Raw genomic sequence first — 15,034 nt, 5'->3', positions numbered from 1 at the left:
ATGCATGTCATGCTTTCACTTGAGACATTGACAAAAAAAAATCAACTAATGTAGGACCAAGGACAGATTCCTGGAGACTATTAGAGACTTCCTTTCCTTCAAGTCAGTTTGACTCTGCAGTGCCTAAGGGTTAGGTCCAGTCATTAAATGAATTGTGAATTTACCTAACTGTACTTTGATCTAGTCCAGATCTTTCCTTTACTTTCTTCAACACAAAGTTGTGAGGTTAGCACGAAAGACTTTGTGGACAGGTGACTGCCCCCCCAAAAACACTGGCTTAACCCAGCTAGGTGGTACAGTGGATAGAGTTCCAGGCCTACTGTCAGGAAGACTCATCTTCTTGAGTTCAAATCTGGCCTCAGACACTTACTAGCTGTATGACCCTGGGCAAGTCACTTAACCTGTTTGCCTCGGTTTTCTCATCTGTAAATGGGCTAAGGAAGGAAATGGCAAACCACTTCAGTATTTTTGCCAAGAAAACCCCAAATAGAGTCATGAAGAGTTAGACACTACTGAAATGACTGAACAACAAGAAACCCACTAGCAATAAAAAATAGGGTTTTGTACTTTACTGTGAAGGTTCACTCAATGAATTATAGATTACATCTTTCAGAAAAGAAATTAGAGAACAGGGTTTATTCATTAACTGTCTTGATTTTCTCCAAGCAACAATGAATACAAATCACTTGATTATAGTCCCTTTATGAGTGGCATAGTTTAAGAGCAGAATGAAGTATAAAAGAATATTGTTTATAGGTAACTGGTCAAATAGGTATTTTAACAATTTTGATTTATTGAGTTCATATTATGAATAAGTGTCTAAAGGTGAATAAGACTAAGATGCTCTCAAAATGTTTTCATTCTAGATGGGGAGGTGGCACTGTGTACAATGCACTGGATTAGGCTTTTTTGGAAGCCTGCATTATAGTCATAGCTTTGTCACTTGAATGAAAGTTCTTTTACTTCTCTGGACTTGTTTCCTCATTTTAAAAAGGAAGCTGTTGGACTTGAGGGCAACACTGCCATTTGGAATGCTCCTGAGGACAAGTGGAAGGAGAGTAAATATAATTGGGAAAATTTAACAAAATACATAGAAATACAGTGCAACATAATAATGTTCATATGTGGTTTTCTGAATCAAGATGTGTCTTCAGGGATCCTTATGTACTGCTTAATGGCTCAGCTTCTTTTTGAGTTTAACTCTACTGAACTAGACCTCTAAAGTTTGTTCTGGCTCTGACATTCTATGAAGTGTTGTGAAATCAATTATATTCTAATAATTAATCAAGTATTTATTAAGAGATTCCTGAGTCTGTGTCAGGTACTGGGAATATAAAGACAAAAAAAAAAAACAGTCCCTGTATTCAGCAAGCTTACAGTTTATCAAGGGAGATAATATGAACACATATGTCTACACAGAACAGTTACAAAATATATAAAATATAGTTTAGGGAGGGAGAATATTAGCAGTAGAGGGAGGAGTCAGGAAGGATTTATGTAGGAACTGGTGCTTGAAATGAATTTTGAAAGAAGTAAAGGATTCTATGAGTTGGAGGATAAGGAGGGAGGGAATTCCTGGCATGGGGAATGCCAGTGCCAAAGCAGTGGGCGGGAAGATGGATTTCTGGGTGTGAGAAATAGCAAGGATTCCACCTTGGCTAGTTGTTAGAGTAAAGAAGGGGAGTAATACATAATGCAAGGTAGACAAGGTAGACAGATTATGTACCCTAAGAGAGTACAAATAAAGTAACATAGGAAGCTAAAGGAGGAATTTATCACTTCTGACAGGGATGTCCAGAAAGACTTTCAGAAGAGATGCGGATTTGAACTAGATCTTAAAGGATGGGTAGTTGATGATTACAGAGACAGGTAAATATGGGAGAAAAGTGACAAGTTACAGGGTGTCAAGGAGCACTGGACTCTGGAGAGTCTTTGCCTTGATTTGCTTTCTGTGTTCCATTTTCTTTCACTTTCAGGCCCAGGGTTTGCCCTATGTTCTTTCTGCTCTTTATATGGCATCATTGCTTCTTTTTTCAGTCCTGGGTTCCCCATGGCTCTCTCCTGCTGGAGGAAGTTCACATTTCCAACTTAGCGAAGAGAGGATTCTTATGAAGCGGAGGACTTTGGGGAGTCTTTCCAGCTCTGACATCTTATGATACCGTGATTATTTTGTCCTTGGAATAAACATAGTAGACATCAATATTTTATGGGAGGAGCTGCTTTCTTGTTATCAGGGATCTGAGTTGGAACCCTAGGTATTATTTTACTCCATTTGTAATCTGGGGCAAGTCGTTTAACATATCTGGGCCTAAGTTTCTTCATTGGTAAAATAAAGATGGCTTTGGTGAAATGACCCTTGAGGCTGCTTCCTGATCTAAATGTTAATGATCTAATGTGTTTAGTTATGGTCTGTATTTTTCAGTTGTGCTATTAGTCACCTTAAGACTCGCAGGAAAATAAGGCCGGAAAACAAGCCTACTTCTAAGAGATGAGTGGGGAGATGAGGCTGGAAAAGACATAATGGTACCAGTTTTCCAAGGAGAGGATATCTACTGAGCAGTATTCAGTAGGGTCCAAAGAAAGCCTTGGGGATAGCTCAAGAGGGCAGGGCCAAGGTCATGGTAGTGCTTTTGGATACACCTGTGTGCAAGATGGGTCTGTCTGATCCGGAAAAGCTGGATGAGGTGGGGCTGGGAGGCCCAGGCGTGGTCCTTCCGCCCTTCATACCGTCCCTACAGAAGACTTTCTCGCTCTACTGGGTCACGGCCCCTCCCAGCAGCCTGGGCCGGACTAGGGGGAGGGGCGGGCACGCGGCCAGGGGGCGGGGCTTCAGGCTTCGGCCTCCGCCCCCGCCCCTGCCCATCAGCTGCTGCCCTCGGTGGCCCGCAGTGGCCCACGGGGGCCGCACGGGGGCGCAGCCCGCAGCCTGGAGGTCGTAGAAAGAGGAGGAGGCCCCTCCGAAGCCGCCACCGCCGCCACCGCCTCCGAAGCCGCCGCTTCCACTTCCGTGTCTGGGCCGGCTTTGTGCCGCCGGTCCGAGGTCGACGTAGGGGAGGGGGGGAGGGAGGAAAGCCTCGTCCCGGGCTGCCCCGCCTCGGCTCAGCTCTCCACGCCCTGTCGGGCCTCCGTTCCGAAGCCAGTAGGGGCCTCGGTTCCGGGCCGGGGCCGGCGACCCGGGAGAGGCAGGGACGCAGGTAAGGAAGGCTGGGGCGGCGATGGGGGACGGGGGGAGGGGAGAGAGGACGGAGGGGGACCCCGGGATGGGTGATGGGGCCGAGGCCGGAGCGCGCTGAGGTGTGTGAGAATCACTCTCAGTTCCCCGGCCCGGTGGTCAGGGTGGTCCCCCGCGCCAGTCTGCGGGAGCCCTGCGTGACAGGGAAAGTTCCCAGTGCCAGCCCCTCCCGCCCATGTTGCGGGGGCGCGAGCAAGCACAATGCCCCCTTCTCCGCCCCCGTCCGCGAGCGCAACTCCTCCCCCTCCCTTCTCGGCCCCCAGCTGCCCCGCAGGGTGCCCGGGCCCGGACCAGGACGCCGGAGGCGTGTCCATTGACCCGTAACGGTGGTTTGAATGGGTTTGAAATGACGATCCCCGGTGTGGATTTGGGAAGAATGAGGGAGTCGAGCTTCCTTGCGAGTAGGCATGGTTTCTTTGTATTTGCATCCCCTGTTGGCACATAGTAATGCTTATGGATGGACGGACGGACGGATGGACTCCACTGTTGGGAAGCTTTTGGGTATTGACTCAAGCTATCAATTGCAAGTCAGAAAATATTAAGCGCCTCCTAGGTGAGCGTGCCAAGTCAGACATGAATTAGTTTTTCTTGCCCTCCAAGAGCTTACTTTCTCCTGGGGGTAGAAGTGAAGAAAAGACTACGTAAGGTAACTGACATCTGGTAAGTAAGGGAGGGGGGACCTTAGAGCAAGGGTTCTTCATCTTTTTAGTTCCATAGACCTCTTTTGCTGTGGTGAAGCCTATGCACCCCTCTGGTTAATGTTTTTAAAGGATAAAATAAAAACATAGGATTATAACAGAAACTAATAATGAAATAGTCATCAAAAACAAACGCAAAAAAACCCAAACAAGGCACAAATAAGTTCACGAACCCTTGGTTAAGAAACCCTGCCCTAGAGAGAACTGCTGCCGAAAATTTTGAGGAAGTAGAGAGCACAAGCAACTAGGGGGAGATCAGGAAAAGTTTCTGAAAGAGATAGCACCTGAACCTAAGATATTTAGGAAGTAGATGGAGTCCATTTATTCTCTTGCCATCCCTGTTGCCAAAAGGCTTTATTGGGGATGTTCTTTTGGCTCAGAGGTGATTCTGTGATGGGGTTTGGGGGAAGGGTGCATTCCTTTGCAGATTGCTTCCAAGAGAGAGAGTGTTGGAGTTAGTTATGCTAGGTGTATGTTTGGGGAGATACAGTTTAGAAGCCAGGAAAACTTGGGTTCAAGTTCTGCCTCTGACACATACTGGTCTTGTACCTCGACCTTTCATTGCTTTAGAAAACACTCTAATGAGTATAATGTGCAAAGAAGGTGCTGACCTGCATTGATTGGTAGAGAGTGCTTCCTCACTTAGGTGATTCCTGGTTCCTATACTAATGAAATCACAGGTCCTGTCATTTTTTTTTTTAAATTGGGGCATGGTGGTGTAGTTGGTCTTACTCAGTTGATGTGGCTATTCTTCTTTCTCTGATTTTTCTTAGAATGAGGTCCAAAAGCAATTTATAACTAAACAAAAAAAGTGTAAGGAAAAAAGCAGGGTTGTCTTTTGAACCTTTTAGTAGAGATTTTAAATTTGGTCCCTAATTTTAGGTAATCTAATTATTGGAACCAGGAATGACTTCCATCAAGGAACCTCTTAGATTCTGTAAATTTAACCACTGTCAGTAATATTTCATTGACTTCTTACATTTGATCCTTTTAAAAATGGTTTTTAAGTGTTGTCCCTCGTAACACCATCTAGAAAATTCAGCCAATGTTGTGTGAAGCAGACTTAAAGATATTCTTTATAGGACTTATAGCATGTGTTGTCTGCCAGTATACTCAGAATTTTGATCTTAAGTGACAAAGTGTGGGATTAGGTTCTCCTTATTTTAATACTTATACAGGTGTGAGTACGCTCATTAATTTCTAGTCTTAGTGAAAAAAAAAACAAAAACATTTTCATTAGTTGCTGTGGCTAAAAATGTTCATTACCTGGTGGTAACTTTCTGGTGATGAGCCAGTTCTGGTAATAAAGCTAATTCTTGTATAACAGACGTAGACAGACATCACTGGGTCCATACTTGAAGCTTTTCCAGCTTGGTGTAGGACTTTCCAAAGCTTGCAAAATATTAATGTAGTTTTTGATGACCTAGTGTCACTTCTGTGTTGAATCTAGGTATCAAAGTAGAGTTTTAGTAGGAAAGGCCTTAGTTAATAAAATTTAAATGATGGTTACCACTATTAACCTTATCTGTTCAGCATTTATTAGCAATCATTAGCAATTTAACTGAACATTTTATTTTCTTATTTAAATTCTTTCAACAAATAATAAACTCATGAGAAGCTGACTACTGATATGTTTGAAGCCTTATTTCATACCACTTATTGTCCCCAAATGGAGCTCTTTCCATTCCCCAATCTAGTCTTGCCCTCTCCCTTCTCCTAGCATAAATATTTCTACCCATTGAAATAATTGTCTTCCTAAGAGACTAAAGTGCCACCTTTTCCATGAAGCCTTCTGATTCTCCCCTTCTGCCAGCTGTTGTCCTGCTTTGTACCTCTTATACCTCTGCTTAATCTTTTCTATGCATTTAAGTATATTGTAAGTTTTAGTATAGTTATTTTTACATATGTCTGACTCATCTTTTTGCCTATTAAAACATAGGGACCTCAGTCTCTTGTGTCAGAGACCAAGTAGTTTTTCATCTTTGTATCCCTAGTGTTCAGCCATAGTATATTGTACAAAACTGTGTTGGAGTTGTGATCTCATTGATAATAGGATGTAGGTACTTTTTCCAATGATATAAATTGTAGCCTATCCATTACTTTTACAATCTGGGTCTATTTAACTTGTCCCATAAATTTGCCGTAGTGGAAGGGTCCTTCCAAATGTGTTGGAAGACTTCCTTGAGTTCTTTGGGCACCTGTGGACTTATCAGTCATCCTCAGTTTTTGCTGATTGGTTTTTTAAAAAAAATTTTAGCCATAGTGCCTTTAGTAAATATTTATTAAATTGAATTTAAATGGTAGCCTTTAATTCTGTCAAGATTAACTTTCAGTTATTGCACTTTATATCTGAAAATAAAATGATTCCATAGTTCATTTTTATTTCAGTTTAGTTTTATAATTTAAGTCATTTAGTCAGAATATATTTGTATAAGAATAATTTAAAAAAAGATATTACGCCTGTTAGTATACATTGAACTGTCTTGTGTGTTAAAGCATTTTAATTCAGTGTTGCTGTCTCTTAAGGTGAATTTTAAAACCTTAGAAATAGATTGCTTCTCATGTATTATAAGAAATAGTGGTTGTATATATCTTTCTTATTCACTCATGGAAATTCATATGAGCACAACTGTTTTGCAGATTTGGATAGTACTGTGGCCTAATAATTAGGACAGTTGGTGGGAGCAATGGAAGGCAGCAAGGCAGAAGAGGTGCTGGATATTCTCAGACTTAATGTGGGAGGCTGTGTTTATACAGCCAGGCGTGAGTCCTTGTGCCGCTTTAAGGAGTCGATGCTTGCATCCATGTTCAGTGGACGATTTCCTCTAAAGGTGGATGAATCTGGTAAATGTATTAAAGTTATAAACATTGTTATAAATCTTCATTAAAGTGGATTTCCAGTTTAACTGCTCTTCAACTTTCTGAAATTAGATGGTGTAGTAGATAGAGCCCTGGGCCTGGAGCCAGGAGGACCTGAGTCCAAACCCAGCTTCAGACACTTTTTAGCTTTGTGATCCTGAGCAAGTCACTTAAGCACTGTCTGCCTCAGTTTTCTTATCTGTAAAATAAGGATAATAATAGCAACTACTTCCTGGAGTTGTTGTGAGGATTAAAAATGAGTTAATATTTGTAAAGTGCTTTGTAAACCTTAAAGGATTATATAAATGCTAACTAATAATAATAAAAATATTAGTTAGTAATGTCATTGAACAGAATGATAATTGGCATTTTCTTTCTTGTTATTTTATATAAAAAAATGAAAGAAGGGCACTTTTCTTTATTCAGTCTAGGCCAGTGTCCAAAATCTGTGTTGCTTTGGCTCAGGGAAGAAATGAGAACACATCAAGGCCAATAGAGATCTGAAAATGTGATTAATTTTATTTAGAAACTCAATTTACATTAGAGCAACTTCATGGATAAAGGTATTTAGGATGATTAGATGTATTAGTCTCTCCCTGTGTTCTTCACAGTAGAGCGCTTATTTCTGTGGAGAGAGCAGCTGTCTGACGTACAACTGACAAAGAGCAACTAATGTAAGTGTAGAATTAGTGTTAGACTTGTTACATAGTCTTGTTACATGATCTGAAGTATGTCTGAGGAAACATGTCAATATAGTGATGTATCCAGAAGAATAGAAAGATGTAAAAGTTACTGCTAGATGCAGAAGAAAACTTTGAAAACGCAATTCCAGGCCCCTGGTGCTGTTCTTAACCATCTTTTGATTTGCTTGGGGGCCCGTGTAACCTGTTTCATGTTTCCTGTTAAATCAGAAGAATCGGATGGTTCTGAAGAGTAGAGGTATTCCTGGTGCTTATGCCAGTGAAGTCTAAAGAAATTACTTTCCCAGCTGAATAACAGCTGGGAAAAGACCATAAAACCCTCCTCAAAGCTGTCACTCCGTACTGATAGCTCAGACTTGGAGTGCTAAGTTAGGAGGAAGATAGGATTCCAGTTAACAGACAGTATCAGGGAGACTGAAACTTCCTCTCTCACCAGGTCTCCTCCAAAGTGCTGCTGTTTTACTCTGTTTTCTAAGCCACTACTTGGAAGGAGTATCCCCAAATTGGGATAGATTGGTGAGGAAAAGGAATTTTCTTTTTGTTGGTCTGTTAAACTGTATAATATTTAGAAGCAATATTTGGCTTGTTGTATTGTCTGTGTTTTTCAGTTTAAGCAGCAACAATGACTGGACTTAAATTTGAAACACAGATGTCAGACATTCCTTGAGGTATTTTAGTACCCAGCATAAAATGTCCCTTGCATATAAATCATTACCACAGCAGGTCTCTTGTCCTTGAGATGGGGGTGAATTTATCCCTTCCTTGTAGCTAGAGATGATTCTTCCTCCCCCATTATGCTACAAAACTATCATTTCTTCTCATACCTTTCCTTCCTTATCTAGGGTGAGGGACAAGTTCCTCTGTAGAACAGCAGCAGCTAGAGGCTTCTTTTGCTGGATCTGGTGGTGAAATGTGTTCAGTGTCCCAAGTACTAGATTGAAACTTGGAATACATTTTCCCATGCAAACAATGTTATAAAAAGTGGTTAGTTTCCCAGGCCAACTCACAAAAGTCTGTTTAATCCATGATCTAGCTGAGTTGTAATACCACCATATCAAGCAACTGACTTACAAATGAACTTTCATAAAACCCATTTGTAAATTGGGGACTGTGTATTTGCTATATTCCTGTTTCTAGATAAGTGATTTATTGATGACTGTGATTTACATTGTAGCTTTTTATTTGCAAATATATTTTATAAACAGTCATGTCAAGAAAGTCTGGAGACCTCAGCTCTACTACTTAACTTGGCTTTGTGAACTTGAGCAAGTAGATTTTCTCCCCTTTTGCCCCCAGTTTTCTCATCATTAGAATGAGAGGGATTTTACCCATAAAATTTTGTGAGTCCTTTACATTTTTTTTCCCTAGGTGAAATAATTACCAGGTAAAATTAGGAAAAAAGCAAATAACTGCCTTTGTAGAAAGTACCCATTAGGAAATATAGCATAAACAGCAAATGATCATGAAAGATTCATTTAACTGGTTAGGTACACATTTGGCTTGGCGAAATTTTGTTGAAGGTTTATGTGTCTAATCATTTTTTGTATTATGTATATTTCTAGGGGCTTGTCTTATTGATCGTGATGGGAATCTGTTTAAATATCTTTTGGATTATCTTCATGGGGAAGTTCGGATTCCTAAAGATGAGCAAACTCGAATTGCGCTGCAGGAGGAGGCTGATTACTTTGGCATCCCTTATCCTTACAGTTTATCTGACCACTTGGCCAATGAAATGGAGACATATGCTTTAAGGTCAAATATAGAACTTAAAAAGGTCTTGGCATTTTCTTAAGTTTCTTTTAAAGTATTTATTAATTCATATCAGTCAGCACGAAACAATGAAATAACATATTTTGAATAGCATGTTTTACATAAAAATTATGAAGACATTTCATTTTCCTGATTTTAGAAGGGAGAATTCATGCATGTTTTATGCATTGGACCAAAATAACCACTCTCTGTAACAAAAAGCACATAAACTTGTTTTTGGGACTTCTCATAAGGTTAATGTTCTTCCTTTTTAATTTAAAAGATATTACTTTAACATTCAAATTATATATGTAGGATTTTTTTCCTCATTAAAGATATAGTATTCCTTGATCTTTTTAGGAATGTTCTGGCTACTATTGGATTTGTTTATATATTAACAGTGATGTATTTTGGCATGTGAAGGGGTGGGCTCTCTACCATAATTGCTCCTTATGTTAGGAGAATTGCCATATTGAATAAAAACACTAACCTTACCTAATTTAGTGAATGTAGCAATTTGTAAATTTGAGAATTAATTTATGTAATTTTATGACCATTAAGGCTTTTTTTGCAGTATGCTTTTTTGACCGTGTTTTTTAGCGCTTAACTTGACTACAGTGAGCTTTGTTAGTTGCCTTTTACTCCAGTAATAGATGTTACACATTTTAATAGGCATTTAGTACCAATTAAAATTGAGTTAGATTAATTTGTTTAAACTACTTTACTTAGAACTTGTATCAGAGACTTTAAACAATAGTCCATTAGTATAGTATGATGAAGTTGAGAGAATGTTGTAGGAGACCTCAGGCCATAATACTCAGGAGGGACATCTGAGTGTCTTTTAACCAAACTTCATGGGGCCTTTTACTGACTGTCGTTGTTTTGATACTGAATTTGTTTTAGGAATTGATTTAGGTAAATGAATTAATCTCTATGGACATCAGTTGCTTCTTCTATAAAATGGGGATAAAATCCTTACCTTCTAGAACTTTAAGATTTATATTCTGTGATTCTTTTATTCTCAACTGATGATCAGGAAAGAAATTATTATATACACATTCATATAAGTACACACTTATTTAGTGTTTATTGTATTGATAGTATTAAGAACCATAGAAGAATCTATCTGTCTGTGTATGTATGTAGACCAAGTGTCGTGTGTGTGTGTGTGTATGTATGTCTCTATGTGTACAGAGAGACACACGCTCGAGCACACACATATACATATGTACACAGTTATACACACGCGCGCGCACACACACACACAAAATACTTGATCTAGGAGCTTTCAGTATGGTTTGGATAGACAAGATAGGAACACATTAAAAAGTTTTTTTAAAAATGTAGACAACCTAGCACTGTGGCTCATTCCTGTAATCTCTATTATTGTGGAGGTTAAGGCTGTTGGAACTCTTAAGCTCTGAAGTTCTGAGCTTCAGTGGGTTAGGCTGCTGAGGTGTCCACAGTACATTGAGTGTTAAGTGTTAGAAGCTGCATTTTACCCCATGTCTCTGTTAACTCCAAGTCCAGTACCATTTTGACTATACCATATCGCTTTCTGAAGAGAAAAGTCAATATGGCAAAATCATTCTCACTGAATTAAATTCCGATTTTCTGATTTTTCTTACAGGCTTTGACAGACTTTTGTGATTCTTATGGGTTAGCCTGTAACAAACCTACTGTTTGGGTTCTACACTATCTCAGCACATCTGGTGCAAGCTGTGAGAGTAGAATTATTGGTGTGTATGCCACAAAAGCAGATGGAACTGATGCAATTGATAAACAGCTAGGAGGAAGAATTCGTAGCATTTACAAAAGGTAAGCACAGATTTGATTGTGAAAAAAGAAGCAAAATTTGCATAACATTATATGTTTTTGGGAATCATATTATCACAAGATTTAGAGGGAGTATAGGCCTCAGATCATCTAACCCTCTCTACCTCCTTCCAAAAGATGAAGAAACTTAGTGTGTGATTGTTAAGAGTTTTATCTTAAGGAGGTCACATGGTATATGAGAAGAATAAGAGATTAAAAGTTAGGAAATCCAGATAATCACAACTCTCTATTGGCTGACTGTAGACAAAATTTGAGTAGGAGAGTTTTTCTAAGCCATCCACTTTGCTATATGTTATTGGGCAAGTCATTTTAATACACTGTTTCTGTTCATTCCTCTTTAACTTCTCTTCAAGCAGAATTTTTATCCTCATACCAGATGCTTTAATATGGATGTTCTTTAAGGGTCTGTCCTTGACCCTCTTCTCTTATTCCTTTACAGTCTCTCTACTGATAATTTCATTCAGTTTATAGAATCTACCATCATTCTCATGTTGATTATCTGTATTTCTCTTCTAACCTTTGGACGCACATCTCCAGCTGCCTTCAGGAATCTCTATCTGAATTCCCATGGACCTCTCAAAGTCAGCATGTCCAAGATCAAGCTTATCTTTCTATCTAAATTTGTTTCTCCTCCAGCTTTACTCTTTCTGCTTGTGGTGCCATCATTCACTCAGTCTGTCATGTTTGGAGCCTTAAGATTATCTTTTAACTTTTCCCTTTCATACTTCTCATATTTAGTTAGTTATTAAAGCCTGTCAATTCTACCTTCATAGCACATCTGGCCTCTATACCTTTTTTTCTATTTCCTACTGCCTTTACCCTATTTATAGGCCCTCATTGCCACCCCTGTGGACTTCTTATAGTCTCCTTATATTAGGTCTATCAACTCCTGTTTTCCTTCCCTCCCAGCTGTCCTTCAGATCCAGTATATGTGATCAGAATAATATTTCTAATATTTTATTCTGGCCATATTACTCTTCTGATAAAAATTCTTTGGATTCTTGCCTTCGGAATACAGTTCAGATCCATTTTTGTCTTTGAAGGCTATCTATAATCTGTCCCATTATGTCCCATAGTATTCTTCTTCATATGCTGTACCCCACCCTAACTCATATAGTCTCTGACCTCTCAATATTTGTTTCTTTGCTCACACTGTTCTATTTGTCTCAAATGCTCCCCGCTCTCTATCTGAGTCCATTGAATTCTTACCCATCCTTTAGAATACAGCTCAAGTGACACCTTCCATGATGCCTTCCCTGATTTTACTCCTATTTCAGGTCTGAACCGTTCCCTAGGAACCTCAGAACTTGTTTGCAACTCTCTAATGTACTTGTTATATATTGTATATTATGGTTATATATATGGTTATATATCATGGTTATCTGTGTTTGTGTTAATCAAATCACAATATCATAAATTTATAACTAGAAGTGACTTTACAGAAGTCCTCTAGTTCCTTATTTTACAGATGAGGAAACCAAGGCCCAAAGTAGTTAAGTGATGTCTTCAAAGTCATCTAACTAGCAGAGCCATGATTTGAATTCAGTTCCAAATCCATTTCTCGTTCCACTTTACCTTGGGCATCTTATCCCTCTTCTAGACTGTAAATTTCATGAAAATTAAGGACTCTTATCTATGTTCCACTTTGCCTAGCACTGCACTTGGCACTCAGTAGATTTTTTAAGACAACTATTTAATTTTACAAGTATTACTTGTAAAAACAATTTTAACATTTTTTTTTAACTTTTAATTTCAAATTCTCTCTCTCTCTCCCTGCCCCCCTCATTGAGAAGGCAGACAATTTGTTATAGGTTATATATGTGCAATCATGCAAAACACATTTTCATATTAGTCATGTTTTGAAAGAAAACATGGAGTAAAAAGAAAAAAAGTAAAAAGAAAAAAACCCAACCAAACAAGAAAAATAAAGAAACTAAAAAAAAAGTATGCTTTAATCTGCATTCAAACTCCATCAGTTGTTTTCTCTGGAGATGGATATCATTTTTCATCATAAGTCCTTTGGAATGTCTTGGAATATTGTATTGCTGAGAAAAGTCATTCACAGTTGATCATGGTACAATATTATTATAATCATATACCACAACGTGTTTAGCCATTACCCAATTCATGGGCATCTCCTCAATTTCCAATTCTTTGCCACTCCTACGAGAGCTGCCATAAATATTTTTGTACACAAAAGTCCTTTTCCATTTTGCTTTTTATCTTTTTGGTGTACAGACCTCATAGTTGTATTGCTGGGTCAAAGGGTATTATGCATGGTTTTATAGGCCTTTGGTCATAGTTCCAAATTGCTCTACAAAATGGTTGAACCAATTCACTACTCCTACAACAATGCATTAATGTCTCAATTTTCCCGCATCTCCTCCAGTATATGTCATTTTCCTTTTCTGTCAAATTAGCTAATCTTATAAGTGTGGGGTGGTACCTCAGAATTGTTTTAATTTTGCATTTCTCTAATCAATTGTGATTTAGAGCATTTTTTTATATGATCATAGATAACTTTGATTACTTCATCTGAAAACTGCCTGTTCATATCCTTTGACCATTTATCAATTAGGGAATGGCTCTTATTTTTACAAATTTGAATCAGTTATCTATATATTTGAGAAATGAGGCCTTTATCAGAGAAACTTGCTGTAAAATTTTTTTCCACAGTTATGATTACAAACTTTATTTCCCTCCATCCTATTTCCCTTCAATCCTATTCTCTCTCTTCTCATCTTTTCCATCCTCAAAAGTGTTTTGCTTCTGACTGTCACCTCCACCATGCTCCCTCCCTTTTGTCAGCCTTCTCCCTCTCACTTACCCCTTTCCCTCCCACTTTCCTGTAGGGTAAGATAGATTTCTGTACCAAACGGAGTGAGGTGATCAATGGAGTCTTTCAATGTCTGTTTTACACTTTGGTTCTGGACTATTAGGGCATTTTTCCTGGATACCTTCTTGAAAGATGATGTTTAACTCTTTTCCGGAGGGGGGATGGGGGTTATGGCTTTCAGGTAGTCCAATAATTCTTAAACTATCTCTCCTCAGTCTATTTTGCAGGTCAGTTGTTTTTCCAGAGAAATATTTCACATTTTCTTCTATTTTTCCATTCTTTTATTTTGTTTTATTGTTTCTTTATGTTTCATGGAATCATTAACTTCTGCTTTTGCACCTCCTTTTCCATTTGGCCTATTCTGCTTTTTGAGGAGTTCTTTTTTTCATTGGATTTTTGTGTCTCTCTTATCCGTAGGCCTATTTTGTTTTTTAAGGTGTTATTTTCTTTTGCCTCTTTTACCAAGCTTTCATGATTTTCTTATGTCACTATAATTTCTTTTCCTAATTTATCCTTTGCCTCTCTGATTTTAAAAATTATTTTTGAGCTCTTCTGGGAATTCTTTTTGAGCCTGAGACCAGTTTACATTTTTCTTTGAGGTTTTAATGTAACAGATTTGACTTCATTGTCTGCAGTGGTAGAAGGGATTAATGAAATTCTAGGCCTAAAGCAACCTTTAACTAGGTCACAAGCCCTTTGTGAGCAGTTATGGTCTTTTTTTTTTTTTTTGGTATCCTGGTGCATATGCCAGGGGTTAGGTATTTTGTAAATATTCGATATTCCCCCTTCCCCCCATTAAAGTATATAATGGCACTTCAGTTTTTCTTAGTTGCCCTAGAATGAAGTAATTTTTGAAAACTTTACTTGAAAGATTTCTTGATTTTTGCATGTATATTCTAGAACAGTTTCAATTTTTTATTTTACTCAGTTTCTTAGCCTTTTCAAGTATGAATTTTTTAATATAAAAATTAATTATTAAAATAAAATAAATTTAATTTAATATTAAAATAAATTAAATTAAAAAAATATAAAAATTATAAAAACAAAAATAGTAAAAATACATTTTTTAATATAAAATTATTTTTTCATATACTTCCAAATGTTGATAACCGTACTCCTGGTA

The 15,034-nt window shown here is 38.2% G+C and overlaps 1 protein-coding gene across 1 annotated transcript in view; it reads left to right on the top strand.

The window, feature by feature from the left end:
- The first annotated feature begins 2,804 nt into the window (after window positions 1-2,804).
- Window positions 2,805-15,034, top strand: part of KCTD18 (potassium channel tetramerization domain containing 18) — a 30,589-nt gene continuing 18,359 nt past the window's right edge. Inside the window, exons 1-4 of the mRNA XM_036744731.1 lie at window positions 2,805-3,194; window positions 6,571-6,774; window positions 9,053-9,264; window positions 10,870-11,057. Of these exons, the coding sequence (XP_036600626.1) occupies window positions 6,618-6,774; window positions 9,053-9,264; window positions 10,870-11,057 (557 nt within the window). The 5' untranslated portion in view covers window positions 2,805-3,194; window positions 6,571-6,617. The remainder of the gene's footprint in view (window positions 3,195-6,570; window positions 6,775-9,052; window positions 9,265-10,869; window positions 11,058-15,034) is intronic.

The sequence above is a fragment of the Trichosurus vulpecula genome, chromosome 2 (genome assembly GCF_011100635.1).
Source record: "Trichosurus vulpecula isolate mTriVul1 chromosome 2, mTriVul1.pri, whole genome shotgun sequence".
Classification (NCBI taxonomy): Eukaryota; Metazoa; Chordata; class Mammalia; order Diprotodontia; family Phalangeridae; genus Trichosurus; species Trichosurus vulpecula.
This window is presented reverse-complemented; position numbering and strand designations above follow the sequence as displayed.